The sequence below is a fragment of the Dendropsophus ebraccatus genome, chromosome 12 (assembly GCF_027789765.1).
Source record: "Dendropsophus ebraccatus isolate aDenEbr1 chromosome 12, aDenEbr1.pat, whole genome shotgun sequence".
Lineage (NCBI taxonomy): Eukaryota > Metazoa > Chordata > Amphibia > Anura > Hylidae > Dendropsophus > Dendropsophus ebraccatus.
This window is the reverse complement of record NC_091465.1, coordinates 22,986,198-23,008,747: the sequence shown is the minus strand read 5'-3', so window position 1 is coordinate 23,008,747 and position 22,550 is coordinate 22,986,198. Positions and strand designations below refer to the sequence as shown.

The 22,550-nt window shown below is 43.7% G+C and overlaps 1 protein-coding gene and 1 non-coding gene across 4 annotated transcripts in view; both read right to left on the bottom strand.

The window, feature by feature from the left end:
• Positions 1–22,405, bottom strand: part of CCDC30 (coiled-coil domain containing 30) — a 40,109-nt gene extending 17,704 nt beyond the window's left edge. The window contains exons 1-13 of one of the 3 annotated variants that reach the window (XM_069947420.1): positions 22,206–22,405; positions 20,268–20,519; positions 17,072–17,254; positions 15,416–15,536; positions 14,362–14,546; positions 13,458–13,547; positions 13,082–13,165; positions 10,735–10,888; positions 9,890–9,961; positions 9,015–9,130; positions 8,629–8,708; positions 5,068–5,260; positions 2,865–2,975 (exon numbers count right to left, since the gene is read on the bottom strand). In XM_069947420.1, the coding sequence (XP_069803521.1) occupies positions 2,865–2,975; positions 5,068–5,260; positions 8,629–8,708; positions 9,015–9,130; positions 9,890–9,961; positions 10,735–10,888; positions 13,082–13,165; positions 13,458–13,547; positions 14,362–14,546; positions 15,416–15,536; positions 17,072–17,254; positions 20,268–20,276 (1,398 nt within the window). In that variant the 5' untranslated portion in view covers positions 20,277–20,519; positions 22,206–22,405. The remainder of the gene's footprint in view (positions 1–2,864; positions 2,976–5,067; positions 5,261–8,628; positions 8,709–9,014; positions 9,131–9,889; positions 9,962–10,734; positions 10,889–13,081; positions 13,166–13,457; positions 13,548–14,361; positions 14,547–15,415; positions 15,537–17,071; positions 17,255–20,267; positions 20,520–22,205) is intronic. The other 2 variants (XM_069947421.1, XM_069947422.1) reach the window with 2 other exon arrangements.
• TRNAF-GAA (transfer RNA phenylalanine (anticodon GAA)) lies at positions 18,983–19,055 on the bottom strand. Its single transcript has one exon. It is a non-coding gene; the product is annotated as a tRNA-Phe (tRNA).
• Positions 22,406–22,550: the final 145 nt, after the last annotated feature.

Genomic DNA, 22,550 nt, shown 5'->3' with positions numbered 1-22,550 from the left:
TTATCCACAAGATAAGATATAAATGCTTGATATAAGCAGATATCACTTCTCAGACCCTACACCTATACGGAGAATGGGGGGTCCTCAACCACGGATCAATACAGATGTGGTCGCATTTTCATGCAGCTCTCACTATAGACTACGGGTACTATTACACCAAGCGGTTTTTTGACGACTAACGATAAACAATCTCAAACGACCCTAAATAGTCTGCCCAATTACACGGAACGATGATAGTTACTTATGATCGTTCTTGCGGTCGTTTTGTCCCCGCTATTGCGTACGTTTCAGCTATGACTTCTTATTACACCGAACGATGTGCGAACGCTTTTCAAACCATCAATCGATAAAAATAGGCCCGAATTCTATCAAACGAACAACGATTATTGTTTAAAACCAAAACGATCTAACGATTTTTTGAACGATAATCGTTTCGTGTAATACGGTCCTTCGACTTCTTCAATCACCGGTATTCAAATGCCACACAATCGGACGCAAGCAAGCTCAAGTTGCACTCATCTCTAGTGTTAAGCCAACTGTATCTAGCTTCCTGACCATCTGCACCTCTCATTATCAGGACAGCTGCAGGTCCTGGAGATCGGACCCACATCTCTCAGACATTTGTGGCATGGATATACATATGCCATAACTACCTACTTCACATGCTAATAAAGATGTGCCTGCATTGCATACAAGAAAAGCTGTAACCTTAACCATTAGAAGCATCAGGACTTACCAGCAATGATTCCCTGATCACCATCATGGTGGAGTCTGATAACATGTATGGACTATGAACAACACAAGGCTCCTAGCTGAAACCCTGACTGCTTCTAAACCAGCACACGATCCATATTATACGCATATTATAAGTATATACGCAATCACGGCTGTAACACAGTACATATGCCGATACAAGTGCAGCCCCGTCTAAACCTGCCCCGTACATGCCCTCCAGGGTCACTATCATACTGCAGGTTATCATTAGGCATGGTAATGAAAGTTGTTTAGTTTTTTACAATCTTCATCAGGGAATATGGGATCAACTTGGGTGGTAGAAGCTGGCACCACGACAAGGATTTATGAGCCAAGAAGACTGTTGGGATTTGTCAGATACTTTATAAACCGTGTAATTCTCTGCTGAGGTGCGGTCTGGTACAAGGCTAATAATGTCATTAGAAAGGGCGGCCAGAGAAAGACAAGGAACTGGCAGTAAAGATGCCAAGACTGCCCCTCTCTCAGCCTCTATGAGGAAACCTAAAACTTCCCCAACTCAGAGGGTCCTGGAGGGTGTTCTGCTGTTCTAATAAGTTACAGATAGGTGGCGCTGTAGCTGTGCAAATCACGTTACAAATGTTCAATATGTCTCCCTTGGTTTTCAACAATGCTTTCCATTTCCAAAACCATGCTTAGTGCAGAGAGTCAGCACTAAGACTGGAAAGAATACACCACTTCCTGCAGGACATACAGCAGTTGGGAAGGATATGGATTAGAGGGCCGTGTAATAACGCCTTTAACCCCTCCTCTCCTGAAGAAACTTCTAGGCTGGTTTATGACCAGATCAAAGGTCAACTTTGATTATCCAGAAGGCTATTGTTTGTTCAATCCAACGTGTATGGTCACCTTTACTTGTAAGTTACAACATTTTTTTGGGGAATTTCAAAATAATCAAAATAACTTATGACTATCTATCTATGCAGCAGCACTCGTATATAGAAAGCCAAAGGGGGCGGTCTGAAATATCTATGTATCTAGTTATAACAGGGTCACATGAAAGTGATTACACATATGTATTTTATCTGTTTTTTCATTTCTATCTTTCTATCTCTCTCCATTCAGGTAATATCTATCTATCTATCTCTCCATCTCCTATCTATCTATCTATCTATCTATCTATCTATCTATCTCTCCATCTTCTATCTATCTATCTCCTATCTATCTATCTATCTATCTATCTATCTATCTATCTCTCCATCTCCTATCTATCTATCTCCTATCTATCTATCTATCTATCTATCTCTCCATCTCCTATCTATCTATCTATCTAGTAGTAGGATATCAGAGCAGCACTACTTGGTTGCATCAGTTGGTGCCAGCAGATTCCCCAACCACGTGTACAGATATAAAAAATGATGAATAATCTGTAGCACTCCAAAGGTTAGGTGAAGTGTAACTTTATTCCATCAACTCGAAAACATCACAATAGTGATAACATGCAGCACAGACGCGACATTTCGATAGCCTCTACTCTGAAAAGGATGAAAATGATCACTATTGTGATGTTTTCGAGTTGATGGAATAAAGTTACACTTCACCTAACCTTTGGAGTGCTGCGGTCTATTTATCATTTTTGATATCTATCCATTATCTATTTCCCTGCTAAGTCATTTGCATTTGGCATTGTAAAATTCCACATTGTATACTGTATATTATGTCTGGCTACATACAGAACTCTTCTCCTTACTCTTTTATATACAAAACTGCTATAATCCAGATTATTGAGCCCAGATGACAGAAAGTAATATAACATTTATTTTACATTAAGAACCAAAATATTCAGCAGAGCCGTACAGAGGTGTCATCACTCTATTGCAGTCTCTATTCCCTATGGGGTCCACAATTTCTGTATCCTGAACACACAGTGGGGGCAGACGCTTCATATATGTATACCTCTGTAATGTCTGATTTTGTCTATATATGAACCCTCAGAATTGTAAAGCTCTGCGGAATATGTTGGCGTTATATAAATAAAATTATTAATATTATGTCGTACAGATAAAGATGAAGTGTACAACCGCACTACATTATTGTTACGTATAGGAGCCACATGACTATTCTAAGTCCTGTACACGCGATTGATGTCTGACCTGCTGTAAGTCTGACATCTTCTTTATGTCCTTATGCACAGTAGCCAGCATCTCTTCCTTGACCTCCCGCTGCTCCGCCATCTCCGTCAGCTCGGCTTCCAAGTTCATAATCTACTGATCCAAAACAACAGAGAATAACTATAAAACTGGGATTAGAATATTCTCCAATAATTAGGAAACTTACCGTGAACCATGGAATATGATTACATGTTCAGTATCAATCTGCTGTCAGATGCACAGAGTTAGTGGCAGACAGGTGACAGGCCTGAAAAATAATGGAGCTGTCCCGTAAGAGGAAGAGTTTCCTGTTGCCGCAGTAAACAGAATGTCACAAGTTTCCTGGGACTTTAGTGTTTGTGGTCTCCAGGCGACTGCATTCCTCTCACAGGTCCCCCACAATCAGACAACAATAAGCTCTTCTTCTCCATCACATTCCTCCAGGCCAGGGCTAATGGCAGCTCACAGCGCCACCTGGAGGACGGCCACAGGCAGCCGCTAATGGCCTGTGCATTAGTTACTACACACTGAGCTGCGGCAATAAACTAGGAAGCAATACGGCTCATACCACAAACATTGCTTACTGCTAGGAATAAGATCCATTTCCATTTCCTAATAGTATGAACTGTAGTGTAAAGAAGTGACAGAGAGAGGAGAGCCCTGGGATCCGGCTGGATGAGATCATTAGGCATCCTACAACCACCACATAAATCCAACTTTTCTTCATATGGCCAGTTGGATCATATGGACATTCCCTTTAAAACAAAAGTGCTATGTGGGTGATGATGCATAAGGCTTAGGTTTTCCTAACTGGTTTGGTCTGCAGTGAATTGGGTCTTTTTAATAAAGGGTACCTCCTATTTTAGCCATTGTCTGCAGCTAAAGCAAGAGTTATACTGAAGTTTTATACACTTGCACTGGGCAATTCCATATACTGTTAGCTTTAGTAGCAGACAATGGATTTGTCAGGATTGTGCAAAGGGATTCTGCTGTTTGGCTTTAAAGTGGTTGTCCAGAATTAGAAAAACATGGCTGCTTTTTTTTTTTCTCTAGAACCAGCACCACTCCTGTCTCCAGTTCGGGTGCAAGTTCTATCGGTTGCAAGTACTGCTCAGTTCTATTGAAGTGAATGGAGCTTACAGCGAATGTGCCTTCAGGTACATTTGCTTTAACATGACCCAAGCATAGAACAGCGCTGGTGCTGGCAAGCCGGTTCTGCGGCCCGTTTTTTAAAATGTGGCCCGGTTCCCGTGTTTGGCGCCGTTCTATTCACAGGAACCGGGCAGGGCCTGAAGTACTGGAGGTGGTCCGGCACTCCCCCAGTGGGTGGAAACTCTCACCCCTCTTTGACGCAGTTCCTTCAGGCCCGTGTAAAAGGGACAGTGATCAGCTGAGGAATATGAAAACACCCAATCTTATGTTTTGTGCCACGCTAAAATATATTGCTATCAAGGCTCGTCTTTAACGCCTTTCGGAGGCACAAACAATTTTGCTGCTTGAATGATCACTGTATTGTTTATGTGGCCACTGCTATCGGCTGTACATCTCTGTTTACACAGGGAGATGTCCATCCGATAGCAGTATATTTCAAAGGTCACACAAACAATACAGTGATTGTTTAAGAGGCCGTCCAGCTCAATTGTTTGTGCCTTCAAAAGGCGTTGAAGTCGAGCGTTGATCTTACTTGCATCCTCCCATATTGGGCCGTGTAAAAGGACCCAAACTGCGGGCAGCAGAATGAAGAGGCATATGAGCCCCAGATATGGGAGTATAACTATACAAGCTACAGCTATGAATCCCTGGAATCGTTGCAACAATTCAACTCTTTTTCATGCTGCATGTGGTTTGGTATAAAGGTTTTCTGGAAAATCGAGGAAGCAGCATTAAATATATATATAAAAAAAAAAGAATCTAACTTTCCTCTCACATAACCCTGCTGATCATAAGCCTCAGTGGTGTTTGCTTGCATGTACACAAAGGCCAATGACTGGATGCTATGTGGCATGAATAGTGCGCACGACATCGCTATAGTCCTGGTGGAGAACTATAGAGAGGTGCTGGCAGTGGAGCAGCAGAGAATTTAGGAGAGAGTAAAGATTTTTTTTTATATAGCTTTAAGTTTTAGGGACAACCCAGACAACTCCTTTAACCCATTTACACTCTCCATCTACCGAGCATTCCCTTTACACCTCAGGGTCCTACTCACCGTCCTCTGGAGTCCAGCGATTTCACACTCTAAGTAATCGATTTGTTCCTTTGTGCGGTTCTGGGACTCCCCCAGAATGGACTCCAGCTCCTCGTTGCGTTCTACAATCTCGTCATACTCGCTGCGTAGTTTCTGGAGCTTGTGCTGCAGCTGCTTATTCTGACATTCCTTTTCCTCAACCTCCAGTTTACACCTACAAAGAGAAGAAGATAGATACTATAGTATAGCGGGGTAGGGAACCTTGGCTCTCCAACTGTTGCAAAACTATAACTCCCATCATACCTGGACAGGTATGGGAGTTGTAGTTTTGCAACAGCTGGAGAGCCAAGGTTCCCTACCTCTAGTCTAGACACACAAGGACAGACTGAATAACGCATGGGAAGGAAACTCCATACATTTAGATCTTCTCTTTTTGGAGCAACCAGGTGGACATGGATCACCTGCTGCCGTCCACCATACAATGCTTCATTCCCCAGGTAGCCCTGGAGGGCGGCGGACATCTTGCTTTCTCCCCTGGGCTGGAGATACTAGCAGTGTGTATTCCTCTGCACCTCCAGCACCTTGTATGAGATCTGCAGGTCTCACCCCTCACACCGTGGGTTGCCATGCAATGGGCAAATAATTATTTATGACGCCCTGTGACATTTTTGCTGGAGTTTCCTTCTGTCACAGGAGAACAACATCATCTAATATTGATGTATATTTTCTCATGACTCGGCAATTTCTCCAGTCACCAATACAGGCAACAAATTGTAGACAGAATCTCTAAGCCTCCTGATTCATATACTGGAAGGACCGACACCATGACAGCCTGACATTCGTATATCCAGCGCCAGCTAACACTGGTGACGGATACCCGTGATGGTAAATGAGACAGATCATGGTGGAACATATATCTTCTTTTTACACAATAAATTAAGGAACATTTTTAGCCTATGGACCCTACGGATCTGCTGGCGATGTGTGTATCACTGTGTGTTGCCGCTGTACAGCAGTATAATACACAGCTATTCTGCCTTAGATGCAATGCAATACACATCCAATAAAATATTCAGTAGGAAAAACCTTTGTGTCAATGCATACACATCCATACAATTGGGAATTTGTATTGACTTTTAACCCCTTAAAGGGGTTATCCAGCAAAATATTTTTTTTTCTCTTAAATCAACTGGTGTCAGAAAGTTATATAGTTTTGTAATTTACTTCTATTTAAAAATCTCCAGTCTTCCAGTACTTATCAGCTGCTGTATGCCCTGCAGGAAGCGGTGTATTCTTTCCAGTCTGACACAGTGCTCTCTGCTGCCATCTCTGTCCATGTCAGGAACTGTCTAGAGCAGCAGCAAATCCCCATAGAAAATCTCTCCAGCTCTGGACAGTTTCTGACATGAACAGAGGTGGCAGCAGAGAGCACTGTGTCAGACTGGAAAGCTGCAGGACATACAGCAGCTGATAAGTACTGGAAGGCTTGAGATTTTTAAATAGAAGTAAATTACAAATCTATATAACTTTCCAATACCAGTTGATTTGAAAGAAAAAAAATTGCCAGAGTTTTAATTTAAAACATTATTGTCATTGGACATGTCAAAAGTTACTTTTGACATGAGGTCTTACTTCTAAGATATGTCTAGGGACAGTGCACAGCAGAGGGCTTAACTTCCCGGCTATCTCGAATCCGGACTGCTTACAGAGTCAAAACCTGGTGAGTATGGAGAGACCATGACCTGCTTCTACGCCACAAAGTACTATGGGGCACATGAAGCCTAATCTATTGCTGCAAAATAAATAAATGTAGCATTTGAGCTATTTAGACAAGTTCTTTTCCTAGTCGGACTCTTTTGTGATTTGTTTACATGCGGTTACTTTGTAGTTAAAAGGGTTTTCTTCTACAATTGTGAAAACTGAATATAAAACACATCAAAACCTCCTTATAAAGATAAGAATAAGATCAGAGCTGCTGACAGAACACACAACAGGTAAGCGTCAGTCAGTGGCAGACACGCCATGTGCAGCTGTACAGGGGCCCAGAGAAGGAGGATAGCACGGCCTCCTATTGTATTGTATGGGTTGCAGGTAGAGACTTGCATGGCTTGTATATTTCTAATGGCTCATAACTATCACAGGACATCAGAGAGTTATACGGATGTGAACTATGATGAAAGCCTCACTATCTGCAATATAGTGATATTGTTCTAGTACCAGGGCCCCTGCTTTTTCCAGTTGGTAGTCTTTAGCACATTAGATTTCTGATACATTATAAAAAACTAAAATAATCTGCACTAAACATGCACAAACTTCAATCTACGCCCGTTCTCAAGCTGGCTTCTTTTATGTCATGTTCCATCTTTGATTGAAAAGGGCCCAATGCTTGCTAGGGAGGCCACATACTAAAGAGCAAGGTCAGACGCTTATCTAAAGGTCTTATTGCATGGTGCAATTGTCTCCCAAATCAGGCCGATTTAGGCAGATATCGTAATTGGCCACCGACCGTGCACTGCTACGTGCAATCCACGGCCGACGGCTGTTAACAGTGTAAAAAATAATAATAAAGGTTATACTTACCTGTCCAGGCTCCCCCGGTGTCCTGCTGCCTTTTTCTGGCGTTCCCTGTATACCAAAGATACCTTAGAAGCAGTTTCTAAAGTGACAGGTCGCTCAGCTAATCACTGGCCACGACACTGTCCAGTCTTGGCCAGTTATTGGCAGAGCTGCTTTTCCACTTCAGAGATGGCCTTAGAAAGTTCAGCAGCGGCAGCAGTGAGCAGGGAACTGAGGGAGCCTGGACAGGCAAGTATAACTTTATTATTTTCTATATAATGCAGGGGCTGCACAGACATCGCCAGCAATGCCTGTGGAGCCCCTGCCACATGCTTCTCGAGCTGTATAATAGGCACATCTAGCAGATCGGCGTTTGCTTGCAACAACCATCGGTCTGTGTAATACCACCCTTAAGAGAAAGATTGCTGAACTCAGGGAGACCAGCCAAACGACAACACTGCCGGCTGCTAGTGAAAGCGCTCAATGCAGTGAAGTCCTAGGTGCATTGCCCCCTGGGAAACATGAATATGCAAAAGAAGAGCCCGTGGAGCCTCATTGAAGATTCTCAAAACACAGGACTAGCCAGATATCCCTCCGGGAAGAACCCAGCCAAGGGGCAGCTCCTGTTAGGAAACCACCAAATCCACCATATTAAATGGCCTTATAAGTCAATGTAATGACAAGGGATAAACCAAGGCCAGGTATCCATCCACATACAGCTGTTTCGGGGTGTTGCCCCTCTTCAGTGTGGAGCAGGATTCTGGCTAGGTGGGAGCAATGCCTAGTAAAGCCATAAGAGAAACAGATTGCTGAACTCAGGGAGACCTAGGACTTCACTGCTTTGAGCGCTTTCACTAGCAGCCCGCAGTGTTGTCGTTTGGCTGGTCTCCCTGAGTTCAGCAAGTATACCTAAGTATAGAGGTATCATCCTCAGCATCCCCGACCTTATGGGAATATAACAGTAGATTGGAGTCTTCTTTTTTGGGGTATATGTGCCTTTACATGTGATAGTATTCACTTAGTTACTTTTTATGTAGCTCCGGATTGTCTTGCAGGCTCGGAGGTGTGGGTGTTGAGTTTGTCGAATCACTGTTACTTTTTTCACACTATGGAAAAAAAAAAAATTACATGTACTACAAGGAATATTTTCACTGCACAAAAGACACTTTTTTTATTTGGTCTCACGCCAGAAGCAGATTTTATTTAAAGAGAACCTGTCATCATGCCTGAACCAAGGGCAGCATCATACGGGGGACTAACACACTCTTACTGCTGCCTATAAAGCACTGCAGTGTATCAGAGAAATCACAGCTTGAAAAATCATCCGGGCTACAGGGTCTCTGAGCCAACAGACCCCTATTCCTGGCTCATATCGTGATCTCAAAATAAAATAAATAACTAAAACAACGAACCTGCTCCATGTGCTTTTTCCTTTCAGAATCCAGCGATCTGACTCGATGGCGTAAGGCAAGTATCTCTTTATCTAATCTATTATTATGTTCTTTGGCTTTTTGCAGTTCAAGGGAATCTGTAAAAGTTAAAAAAAAAAAAAATTTCTATAAGACTAGGTTCACACACAGAAAAATAAAGGATAACTACAACAGTCATTTTGGGTGAAAATAAAAAAAGATGTGTAAACAGATAAAAAAAAAATATTAACCAAAGAAAATATATACTATATGGTGTGTGCACTGCTGGACAATTTCCCATTGACTTCAATGGAGCACATTATTATATTGAAAATACGGCGGTATTTTGATTTTTAAAATTACAACCGTATTTTACAGTGTGAATACAGCCTTAAAGCTAAATAATAATAATAATATTTATTTGCCTAGCGCCAACAGATTCCGCAGCTAAATGTATCTGTGCTTGTGTCATACACTGAAAGGCCTCTGTGACTTTCCCAACTTGCGGCTCTCCAGCTATTACAAAACTACAGCTAGCCTCGAAATGTGTTGAGTTTTATATATAATATATATATACATATATATATATATATATATATATATATATATACATATATATATATATATACACACACACACACACACACACACACCACAGTTTGCAGAATAAATGGCTTTTTATAGCATATTTCTTCTGTTGTATAATTACCTGATTCATACCTGTGTTGTGGAGAAAAGTTATTTTTAGTTCTTGTAAAGAACACTGTTCATACACTATGCCAGCAATGATAAGTTGTACACCATGTTAGTTGGCCGACACATGAGATCCCATGATATATGTCACTGCTGAAGGTCTAAACCAGAACTTTATATCTCACCATTGTCTCTGAGGTCTTTGAGCTCTTGTTGTAGTGCATCAGTTTCTTCTTGTTTCTTTTGCATAATTTGTTCTGCACAACAGGAAAAAAATTTCAATTTAAATGTTTGCTTCAACAATAAAAAAAAACAAAACACTGAAATACATATGACACTCTGTATAAAGAAGTACAGTAAAGAGACTCTGGAAATAGTTATTGTTCTGGCATCCATAGGACATGACAAGTGCCAGATTAGGGTCCTGTTCACTTTTAAACACTTGTCACTGTGACATGGGCAGTTTTCCCTGATGGGGGTCCGGATAAGCCCTATCCCAATATGACCTCCATGTCCATGAAATATCGGGATGGTTTACGGGAATATTTTTGGCCGCTTCATAAAAGGTTCAATGAATACATATAAGGGTCCTATTACACAGAGCGATTTTTAACGATTAACGACTAATGATAAACAATTGCAAACGAGATTGTCTATTGTTAACCTAAAATCTTTCTTCATATTACACAGAACAATGGTCGTTAGTTACGATCGTTACTACGATCGTTTATTTCTTTTGATTCCAGCAAAACAATGAACAATGTGCAATTACACTGAACGATTAGTAAACAAATGCGGAACTTGAGCGAACGATTGTGGAATTACAGCGAACGATTAACAATAATTTTAGGTTCAGATCTAAATCAACGATCAACGACATATGAATGATTTTTCGATCATTGCCTGCAATTACACAGAGCAATTATTTTAATTCGAGAGATATGACGATTTTTCGCACGACAATCGTCCCGTGTAATATAGGCCCTAAGACAGTGTAAAGTCTGTGCATCTCTGGTGCATAATAACATACCCAGCTCGCTCAGCTCCTTCTTCTTAATCAGAAAATCGTCCGTGAGCTTACGGATCTCGTCGTGAGCCATTTTCAACCTCTGGGCGGCTTCGGTCAGATCTCTCTCCACACTCGCCCTTATTTTCCTCTCTTTATCAAGCTCCTCGTCAAAAGTCTGAAACGCAACAATAGTTAATACTTGATCCATTATTGTTCTGTTTGTTTTACTTCTAGATTCTCAATGTGAATGGAGTTATATGAAACAGAAGTAACAGAAAACCAGGAACAAGTCCACAGATCAATCAATTATCCATCGAGAATTCCCCTTCCACAATGTTTGCTATTGATAGCCATCCTGCCCTTGCTGACGTAGCATCTGTCCTTATAACCTGATGGCTCTCTATAGTATGACTGCTTGAACTGTGAGGAACCCTTTCCCATACTGATGACTAAATCTCATTTCCTCCACACACCTGCTCCCTGGTCCTTTGTTAAGTCCTTGAAATTAATGAATTATTTGCCATCTCTTTGTAGTGCCCCCTACTTTTCAATAATATCAGTGCTTCTTGGAGTCTTTCATTAAAGCTGAACAAGCCAGATAGTTACAGCATCTTGTTTAACCTCTTTCTGCTAGTACGTATGTTGACCTAGGGCAGGGGTGGCTCTCCAGCTGTTTCAAAACTACAACTCCCATCATGCCTGGACGGCCAAAGCTTTAGCTTTGGCCGTCCAGGCATGAAGGGAGTTGTAGTTTTGAAACAGCTGGAGAGCCAAGGTTCCTACCCCTGCTCTAGGGTGTATGGAGCTGATCCAGGAGAAAATGATTGTACTCTTATTATATCCTGCCAAAATGTGCTCTTACAAGAAATTTACAGAGAGGTAATTTTACATTAAAACTAGAAGCCCTCCAGCTGTTGCAAAACTACAATTCCCATCATGCTTAGAAAGCCAAAGCTTTGTAAGGAATGATGGGTAATAGTAATTCTACAACAGCTGAAGGGCCGCAGGTTTGACATCTGTGCCCTAAGATCTTGTTTGCTTTTTAGCTGCTGTTGTGCACCTGAGTCCCAGCTCCTTTCCTGTTATTCCCAGTTTTATTCCATCTAAAGTATATTACTGCTATGGCGTAGACGCATTGTTTTATATCCATCAACATTACCCTTTCCCGTCATCTGATGTACATGCGGCAAGATGTGGAGGCAGGAAATGTGGAGCTGACTAGTAGAGCGGTCACAGCGCAAAACAAGCAATGGCTTATTAGAATCCTTAAGGGTCTAACAAGTAAAAACCCAGTAAGATCAAGTTTAAAAAAAAAAAAAAAAAAAAAGATATTGGTGTTAAGAATAATAAAACCTTTCCCATGTATCAAAGGGAAAAAAACATAATTGATATGGCTGTTATCAACAATAAAATATATCACGCTATTTGTCGCATGCTAAAAAAAAAAAAAGTGTAAGAAAAAGGGAAAATATTGTCAAAATTGCTGTTTTTTTTTTTGTAATTTTAACACCCATTCAAAAATTATATAAAATTGATCACAAAGTTGAACACTCGGAAGGGGATAAAATCCATCAGCCATCTTGTGTATATGGTATATGGAGTGGCGTGCTCCAGAAGTTAGCAGAACAATGCTTTACCCACCATTTCACTGAGCAAACAAGAGGGATTATCTGACACCTGCAGTCACAGCGCCCCCAGTCTGAGCCTCTCATACACTGGTACAGAGACCCGGCCCATCCTCTGAGACGTGCCATACAATATTCTCTACATCTCAGGCTATAGAGCACTTTACCTGAATTCATCAGATCAAAGAATTTAGGACATGCATAATGCATCAGAATAGAGTACTTGATGCCAATACAAAAGCTGTGTCTCCCCGTCATGCCTTTCATGTGTTAATGTACTTTACACCATGTTTCTCCCCAATCATTCCCCAGTTAGCAATGGAGCGGTGGCTGCAAACCTGTAGTCGCTCTCCATTGTAGTTTATGGAAAATATGGAAACAACCAGGCCAGTTTTCTCAGTTGTTTCCATATCTTCTATTAACTATACTGGAGGGTGGTAGGGCCAAAAACCAGCATGGATAGATGGATAAGTTATGAACGGACAGTAAGAAAGATAGAGAGAGATAAGATAGATAGATAGATAGATAGATAGATAGATTGAACCTGAATGGAGAGAAAGAAAAATAAAAATGAATTAACAGGCAAAATACATATGTGTAATTCCTTTCATGTGACTCCATTATAACAACCCCGAGGCCGTACACCAGATGAAGATGATAGGGTTAGTGTGTTTCTGAGTTAGTGGACGCATTGGTCTATTAGTAATGTTAAAAAATATAAAAAGAAGCAGATGAGAACATACTGAACTCTCAGCAGACGCTCTGTCTGCATTTTTACGAGTCCCAAACAACTTCATCCACGGCTTCTGTACTGAGGACAATGGCTCCTTCAGGAAAAACATGTGAATGTATTAAGTTTATATGAAAATAACTGTCTCAGGGCAAAATACATGTAATGTTCTTATTGAATATCATCCACGTTTATACCAATAATACAAAGGACATAAATAGAAAAGCCACATGACACTTGATAAATATGATTTTATATAGTTTAATAGTATATGCTGGGGTATTCTATTGTTAAACATAAAAATCCCTTCTGAATTGGGACTGAGCCTGTTTCCTGATCTAGTCACAGCTTTCCCTGCAGGAGTGACAGTGATGATACGGGTTCAATACCTTGCTCATGGTTTCCTTGGTGCGTCTCATGATTTCACGCTGTTGATAAAGTTCTTCTTCTAATGTCCGATGAATTTGTTCCAATTCATCCTGTAACCAGTAAACCAAGATAAGTGTAACGTATATGCAAAGGGGTTATCCAGTGATATCAATATTTAAATATTTTGGCCGCAGTGGTGACCTGCTATAATATGTATATATACTACTTAGCACTATTCCTGCACTGCCGCCACTCTGAGCCCCATACTGTGACATCCCGTACATAATGCAGGTGATGGTACAGCCAATCATTGGTCATTGTGGTCTCTTCCTGCATATACAACATGCGACCACTAGGCTGCAGAATTTACGGGGACATCATTGCAACACTTTCAGCTGTGGTGAGCTGAAATAGTGGTGAGACTTGTCAGATTTTAAATTAAAATGTGGGCGTTCAGGCCCCATCAATCTTTAAGTACCCATGCACTTCCCTCTGGCTCTAGATGCTTCATTTTCCAGCTTGCTGTCGTTCCATCGCACTGATAGTCTCTGCTTTCTATGGAGATTGCCTCCTGCAGAGAGAATGAGATCACAGCAAGCCGGGGAGTGAAGAGCTTAGCCGTGCATTTCTCCCTTGAAATTGGTGGCAGTCTAAACAAGTCACTATATCCTAGCTAGTATATGACTGTTCACTGTCTGGAAAACACTTTAACGTGTTATTTAAACCACACGGTAAACGCCATAAAAAAATAAAACAGAGCAGCATAATTCAACCTGTGACTCACCAGCTGTCACAAAACTACAACTCCGTAACCCCGGACAGTCATTGGCTGTCTGGGCATGCTGGGAGTTGTAGTTGTTAAACAGCTGTTGAGTCAGAGTTCTCCGATATCGGATGATATACAGCACACGTCTATCTCTGCACCTGTCGCTTTTGATCGTTCACGTTTTCTGAGCGCGAGTCCATCTTTTGTTCCAGAAGCTCGAGTTTCTCCAGCAGCGTGGCTCTCTCCACCAGCAGGTAGGCAATCTGCTCGCTGGGGCTGCTGTGAGCAATCTCTATTAAGCCTTCTTGGTCCAGCATTTCTTCAACTTCCTTCATCTGAGATTCTAAAATGACATAAAAACACTGAGAAATTGAGAAAAGAAAAAAAAATATTGCACAGAAAGTAAGTTTCCTTAAAGAGAAAGGACATGTGAAAAATTGCTATGAAAATTTGATAGTAGCACAGAGAGTAGGGCTACCTTTATCTTCATTGTCTTCTATATCCTCGAAAAAAAAAATCTTTTTGTCCATCTGAAGTGTCAAAGAGGTGTGGCTAGAGCACTGAAGTGCCCTGAGTGTATCACCTCTCCCCGATCCCCTGCGTCTCCCCTCTCTGCCCTTCCTTCTATATTTTATAGGAGAGGCTCTCTGGGTTCTACTGAAATGCAGTGCACACACCATTCATCTGGATTGTGGAGCAGCTCCGATGGTAGCTTCACTGTCCCACCACTCCACCACAATACAGTTGAGCGGCACCTGCATGAGATTTTAGCAGAACTCGGGGAGCCGTGCCTATCAATAGCAGATGAAGGGGTGAAGAGGACAGTGCAGGGGAGCAGGGAGAGGTGTCACTATGACTCTAACCAAACAAAAGGATTTGTTGAAGAATATAAGCCATGAACAAGGAGAATAAAGGTTTCTGTACTCTGTGTGCTACTATTGCTATATAACTGTGTTACCAGTTTTATAGCAATTTTCCATGTGATACTTTGCCTTTAATTTTACTAGAGATGTACGAATTTACAATAAGTCCCGGTCTGCATTTGACTCCCGTAGGCTGGTCAGGATGGATGCAGCTCTATTACTGTATCCATGTTTTCCAGGACAAATGCCGAGTGTTCCAAATTTTGCAAACCTGAACTTCTTGTAAATTTGCTTATCTAAAAATATCACCATTCTACAGCTGAATAACAATGACAATAATTCTTCTTACCTTGCTGAATCTGCAGCTTCTCTAGTTCAATCCTGAGTTGTATATTTTCCTTTTCAAAATCTGTGGTGAGCGCCTCCCTCTCCTCGGTGAGGCTCCTGATATGAGCCACATAGTTCTCCACCTGGAGAAGGGGGGGGGGGGATGAAAAATATGTGATTTAAAGGAAACCTACCCGTCAGCTGTCCTGACCCCAATAAAGTGCTGACCATTCCATAGAGAGGATGGGGAGAGGAATTAAAGGGAATCTGTCAGCTGCAATTCAAGTCCCGAACTGCTGACACTGTTAGATAACTGTTAGAGCAGAGAGACACATGGTACCTTTCTTATATCTGTCTGTGCTGCCAGAACATAGAGAAATGCTTCTATTCTCTAGTGCAAAGTGTCAAAAAGGCTTCCCCAAGCCCCTGAAGTGCTGAGGGCTGTAACACCTCCTCGCTTCCCCTCCTATCCCTTCCTGGGACTTGGCTTACAGATGACTATCAAGCAGTCATAGGAATGGAAGGGGGAGTGAGAAGGTGTTAGGGTACCATTACACAGAATGATCGGTCAAATCATCCCTATCCGTCCGATTATCGCTCAGTGTAATAAAGACAGCGATCAGCTGATGAGCGTTGTCGGCTGATTGTTGATATAGGTTTGGACCTATAATTGTCTGGCGCCGACTGCACATCGCTACGTGTAACATCAGTGCGCGGCTGGCGGCTGACAATATACAAAGAAGAATACATTAACTGTCCATGCTGCAGGGCTCATCTTGCATTCTGCTTCTCCCTGGGTCCCGCGCGCTCCAGCTTCAGAGCGGCCTGTCTCAGCTAACAGGCCACTCAGCCAATCACAGGCCGGGACTGCACAGCCAGTGATAGGCTGAGCGGCCTGTCAGGTGAGACAGGCCGCTCTGAAGCTGGAGTGTGCGGGACCCGGGGAGAAGCAGAGCACAAGAGGAGCCCTGCAGCATAGACAGGTAAGGTATACAGTTTAAACAAGGGCTGCAAGGACATCAGTAACGATGTCCCTGCAGCCCCTGTTAAACGATTATCGGGCTGTGTAATAGTCCCAGTAAACGAGAGCCGATCTGGCAGATTGGCACTCATTTACAGTTATTATCGGGCCCTCATCGGCCCGTGTAATACCACCCTTACAGCCCTCGGCACTTCAGGGGCTTGGGAAGCATCTTTGGGAAGCTTCTACGATATGGGAGCACAGACGGATATATGAAAGGTACCATATGTCTCTTGTAACTAGCTATCCAAGTGTCAGCAATTCGGATCCAAAGTGCACATACATTGGCTGGATCCATCGGAAGATATACAATTCGGACAGCCCTACAGACATTTAGGCCTTAGGGTTAGAAAAATGCTGAAAGCTCCATGTATCTGAGTATCTGAGAATGCGGTGCCCAGGGTGCTACATGAGGTTTCTTTGCTCCTACTACCTGCATGATGAGACATTTGGGAATGGTTTGATCTGACTGATTTTCTGAGCAAAACCACTCAGTTTTTATAAGACCATAGGCTATAAACCATTATAAGTAACATATGGTCTTATATAAATAGTGCAGCAACCTGTTAGATATCTGCCATTGGCTGGTACCTGGATTCTATACTCACTATTTCCGTATAATGATATCACTCTCATGGACGGGCACACGGCTCTCACCTCCTTCATCTCTTCGGCCTGTTGTAGTTTCAGCTCCTCCAGATTGTTATTGCACGCCTGTAACTTGCTCTCCGCTATCTGATACAGATCCCACAGGAAACATAAGTATTCTTCTGTAGACGTCCCAGGATTAAATCCCTTCTCCTTTAATTTACCGACTATGTCCTCCGACTGAACATGCACCTAAAGATACACAAGCAACCGGTGAGAGATAGAAAGTCAGCCATTATGTCTCTATGACATCTAAGAGGATATGCAATATGTGCTCCACCCTGAGCGCTCCCATCTTATGTATTTCAGGAGAGTTACCAGCACCCTCACTATGCATATGAATAGGGCTTACACTTCCATAAGGGACAGATCATGTTTGCCTAGCACAGGAGGAGGCCGTAGTGAATGAGAGGTAGTGCTCAGGAAGTGGTCAAATGGTCAGTGCCTGTAATATCGCCCACTGACTTAATGAATGAAATAGGGGATATTTTGCATAACAAATAGACGTTTAAGCGTACAATAATTGACTGTACTGGGTAAATCCTCTTACACACATTGATCATGGACGCACACTCAGATTGCACAGATCTGTCTCCGGATAACCCAGGATGGGAGACAAACGTATAGAGTTCTTCTACAAAGCTATAATACAGCAGAGGCATAAACAATAGCATCTAGATCACAGCTACCAAATTCACAGCCCTCCAGTTGTTGTATAACTAGAGTTACTATCATGCCTGGCCTTGGCTGTCCAGGCATGCTGGGAGTTGTAGTTCCGCAACAGCTGGAGGGCTTTGAGATTGACACCCCTGTTCTAGATCATTGTTCCCAAACCTGTAGCTCTTCAGTCGTTGCAGACCTTAGGTTCCAGAGCATGCTGGGAATTGTAGTTTTACAGCAGCCAGGGCATCTCGGGTTGGAGAACACACGCTGATTAGCATGTTTCTATTCACTGACTACAAGCAGAAAACAATGGCCCCCATGGCACAAGCATACAGCTTTCTAACAGGGTTATAATAGGACATAAGCAACGGCATCTGGATCAGTGTACCCCAACCTGTGATTCTTCAGCAAACCCTGGTGCATGCTGGGAGTTGTAGTTTTAGTGCAACTAAAGAGCAACAGGTTGTGGATGAGCATGTTTCTATTCACCGACTACCAGCAGAGATCTTGATAATCTTGAGAAAAGATGAGGAACCAAAACAAGGATTATTAGAGAATGGCTGAGGTCTCAGGCTCTTGTGTCTGTATATCCTGTAGAATAACAGTGCGTGTAATGCTCGGTGCCTGGCGTGCTGAGAATAGCCTGGTTTATAAATATTCCGATGGATTTCAATTGCACTCTATGCTGCCAGAGAACAGAATTCATTCCCAATTTAGGACATAACATTTACTGGGTAAAACAAGGGATGAAACCATCAGTCCAGGTGCCCCAAAACAATAGAGGGGTCTATGTGGCGGCCGTAATACCTGCATTCCTATACACAAATGATGTCACACTACAACTCCCAGTATGCCTTAGCAGCTTGTCACAGTCTGGGTATTCTGGGAGTTTAGCCAACAGATATCATCCAGATAATGGGGGTGCCAGCCCTGTCCCTGATGGCAGATATCCTGGGAAAGAAGGATTGCGCATGGAGATTTCAACATGTGAGATCCTTTATTCTCATAGGGGATAAAAGAAGTCCGCCAGGCGAAAACAACCATAGGTGTCTATGGAAGGGGGGGGGGATGGGAGGAACAGCTTTTGGCTATACAAAGCGACCGCCCACAACAGATAGATTCCCAGCTATACATCACACAGTATCTATAGCTAACGTATATTTTATACTATATATATTATACAATGATGAAGCTCCTCTATGTTTTCAAAACATGGAAAAATCTCTTTCCTCACTACTCAGTGTTAGAAAATGACATTGCCGAAACCCGGGATCGAACCAGGGACCTTTAGATCTTCAGTCTAACGCTCTCCCAACTGAGCTATTTCGGCAGGTGAGACACAAGCAATGGCATAGTGTATAGTCCTAGACATAGTGTCAGCTGCACAATCCATCCTCCACTCTCATAGGAATCACAATCTGTTGCTGTGATGGAGTCAGATGTCCAGAAAAAGTCATAATAAACAACTCTTATCGTACTGCAAAGAGTCCATCAGTGTAAGGAGGACTCGCACAGCTGACATTATGGTGGTTATAGTCAATAGTCAGGTGTCAATCTCGTGGCCCTGCAGCTGTTGCAAAACTGAAAAAAGAGTCAAGCTCTCTAGACTTATATTATGAGCCTGACTCTTTTTTTCTTACACAGAGCAGGGAGAGGACGCAATATAGCACGGCCCTCTCCCAGTTCGTTCTCACGATTGGTACGGTTCTGGACGCTTAGACCTGGACCGATCAAAAGTTTGGCCATGCCTCTATGACGTGTCAAAAGTTTTTCCAAATCACTTTAATAATAGTAAATAGTGTCAAGGAGGCGGGGCCTATTGTTCTCTCAGCCCCATCGCCGCTACATCTCACTGTGCTGTATGTTGCTAATTATGCATGCATCCATGGCCCCGCCTCCTTGACACTATCCAGCAGTGCTGCCAGCTAGGTAGGTGGTCAGGGAGTGACAGTGTCCACTTAAAATCATACATGCAATGCAACACTGAAATGCGATCTGGATGGATCCCGAAGCTTTACAACTGATTCATCGATGGGCTTGAGCTGCAATACCAGAAACAAACTCTGTGCAATAATGGCGCTGTTTCTGCAATATAACGTAGACCCTTTTTTCTATTCCAATACACACTCTATACATAAAGACCCTACTTCTTATCCCGCCCTTTACCAGAAATGTTACCCCCCAAAAATGCACTTTAAAATGGAAAGTCTTAATATATAGACATAGGTGGAAAGACTGAAGTCACATTTGGCTCAAGTACCATGATCTCATATCTCTAAATAGGAAGGAGTGATGTCATTGTCTGGTGACATCATTCTACAGCAATGAAATAGCCTTAAGTCATGCTCCGCTTTCTGCTTTGTGTCCTATTCTTTACAATGAGGTTTATGAGGAAGTGCAGACTAATCTTAGAGGTTTTTACCTTTCCACAGTTTTACCAATAACTCATTGTGAAAATGGGACGATACAACTTGATGGACTCGCTGGAGATGTAAGAAGAATGAATTATTAACGCTGACATACGGCAGATGGCCGTCGTTACCTTATCCATTGCAGTGTTAGCTCCCGGTCGTCATGTCAAGGTCGTCTCATCACAAGGTTCGTCCATAAGAGATGTACGCAGAGAGTGGACGGATCTCATTGTAGTCCATGACAGGGGCAGAAAAGATGGAAATGCAAGGAGGAGGCGATGCCGCAATATGTGGCCTGAGGAGGAGGTGGGCATCTGGAGATCGGGAAGTCAGCAGATCACTCCTGTAGATCCAGGGTGCACCATATCGCTACCCAGAGTCACCTGGAATAGATAGTACCATAAAAGAACCTCAGGCAGCAGTCACCAGTATTACAGGTCACCAACACACATAGTTCAGGTTGTCCCCGGTGTACAGCTTTAGCATTGTGGTTTAGATCAACAAAATCACCCTCACATACAGGTGGCCGATTGTCTCAATGGTTTACATGACCCCCTAGTACGGGTCATCATGGTTCCAAAGGATCCGGTCCCAAATATGGAGGTCAGCAGTGTCCCTAGACCATAAGCAGTGCCCCCAAATACTACCACCAGCAGTGCCCCAAATACTACAGCCAGCAGTGCCCCCAAATACTACCGCCAGCAGTTCTCCAAATACTACCGCCAGCAGTTCCCCAAATACCACAGCCAGCAGTGCCCCCAAATACTACCACCAGCAGTGCCCCAAATACTACAGCCAGCAGTGCCCCCAAATACTACAGCCAGCAGTGCCCCCAAATACTACCACCAGCAGTGCCCCAAATACTACAGCCAGCAGTGCCCCCAAATACTACCACCAGCAGTGCCCCCAAATACTACCACCAGCAGTGCCCCAAATACTACCACCAGCAGTGCCCCCAAATACTACAGCCAGCAGTGCCCCCAAATACTACAGCCAGCAGTGCCCCAAATACTACCGCCAGCAGTGCCCCAAATACTACCACCAGCAGTGCCCCAAATACTACAGCCAGCAGTGCCCCCAAATACTACCGCCAGCAGTTCCCCAAATACTACCGCCAGCAGTGCCCCAAATACTACAGCCAGCAGTGCCCCCAAATACCACAGCCAGCAGTGCCCCAAATACTACCACCAGCAGTGCCCCAAATACTACCGCCAGCAGTGCCCCCAAATACTACAGCCAGCAGTGCCCCAAATACTACCACCAGCAGTGCCCCAAATACTACAGCCAGCAGTGCCCCCAAATACTACAGCCAGCAGTGCCCCCAAATACTACAGCCAGCAGTGCCCCCAAATACTACAGCCAGCAGTGCCCCCAAATACTACAGCCAGCAGTGCCCCCAAATACTACAGCCAGCAGTGCCCCCAAATACTACAGCCAGCAGTGCCCCCAAATACTACAGCTAGCAGTGCCCCGAAATACTACAGCCAGCAGTGCCCCAAATACTACAGCCAGCAGTGCCCCCAAATACTACAGCCAGCAGTGCCCCAAATACTACAGCCAGCAGTGCCCCAAATACTACCGCCAGCAGTGCCCCCAAATACTACAGCCAGCAGTGCCCCAAATACTACCACCAGCAGTGCCCCCAAATACTACAGCCAGCAGTGCCCCAAATACTACCACCAGCAGTGCCCCAAATACTACCACCAGCAGTGCCCCAAATACTACCACCAGCAGTGCCCCAAATACTACCACCAGCAGTGCCCCCAAATACTACCGCCAGCAGTTCCCCAAATACTACCGCCAGCAGTGCCCCCAAATACTACAGCCAGCAGTTCCCCAAATACTACCGCCAGCAGTGCCCCCAAATACTACAGCCAGCAGTGCCCCCAAATACTACAGCCAGCAGTGCCCCCAAATACTACAGCCAGCAGTGCCCCCAAATACCCCCAAACACCCCATCCCGTCACCCCCAGTCCCTCTCCCCTCACCCCGTCCCCTGACACCCCCAGTCCCTGTGCCCTCACCCTCACCCCATCCCCTGTGCCCACCTGGCTGGACCCCTCACACACCTGGTGCCCACCTCCATGATAATCCCCTCAGTAATCCCCGGTAGATCCGCTCCAGGCTTCTCTCCACGTCTCATATAAACCGCACTTCAGCCTCTCCCGACACCACAAACCGATCAACAGGTACCGCACCGGCACCGGCAGCAGACAATCCCCGGAGAGGCCGCCCCCTGTGCGGGGATTCTCCTCCGCCTCCTCTGCTCTGCAGGAGGGGGGGGGGGGGGGGGGGGGGTTCGTCGCCATGGTTACAGCTTCCAGGCGACTGTGTGCGCCACTAAATCCTTCCCCCCAAACCAAGCAACTGTATCACCAGACAAACCTATAAACCTCAGCACATACACAATGTTA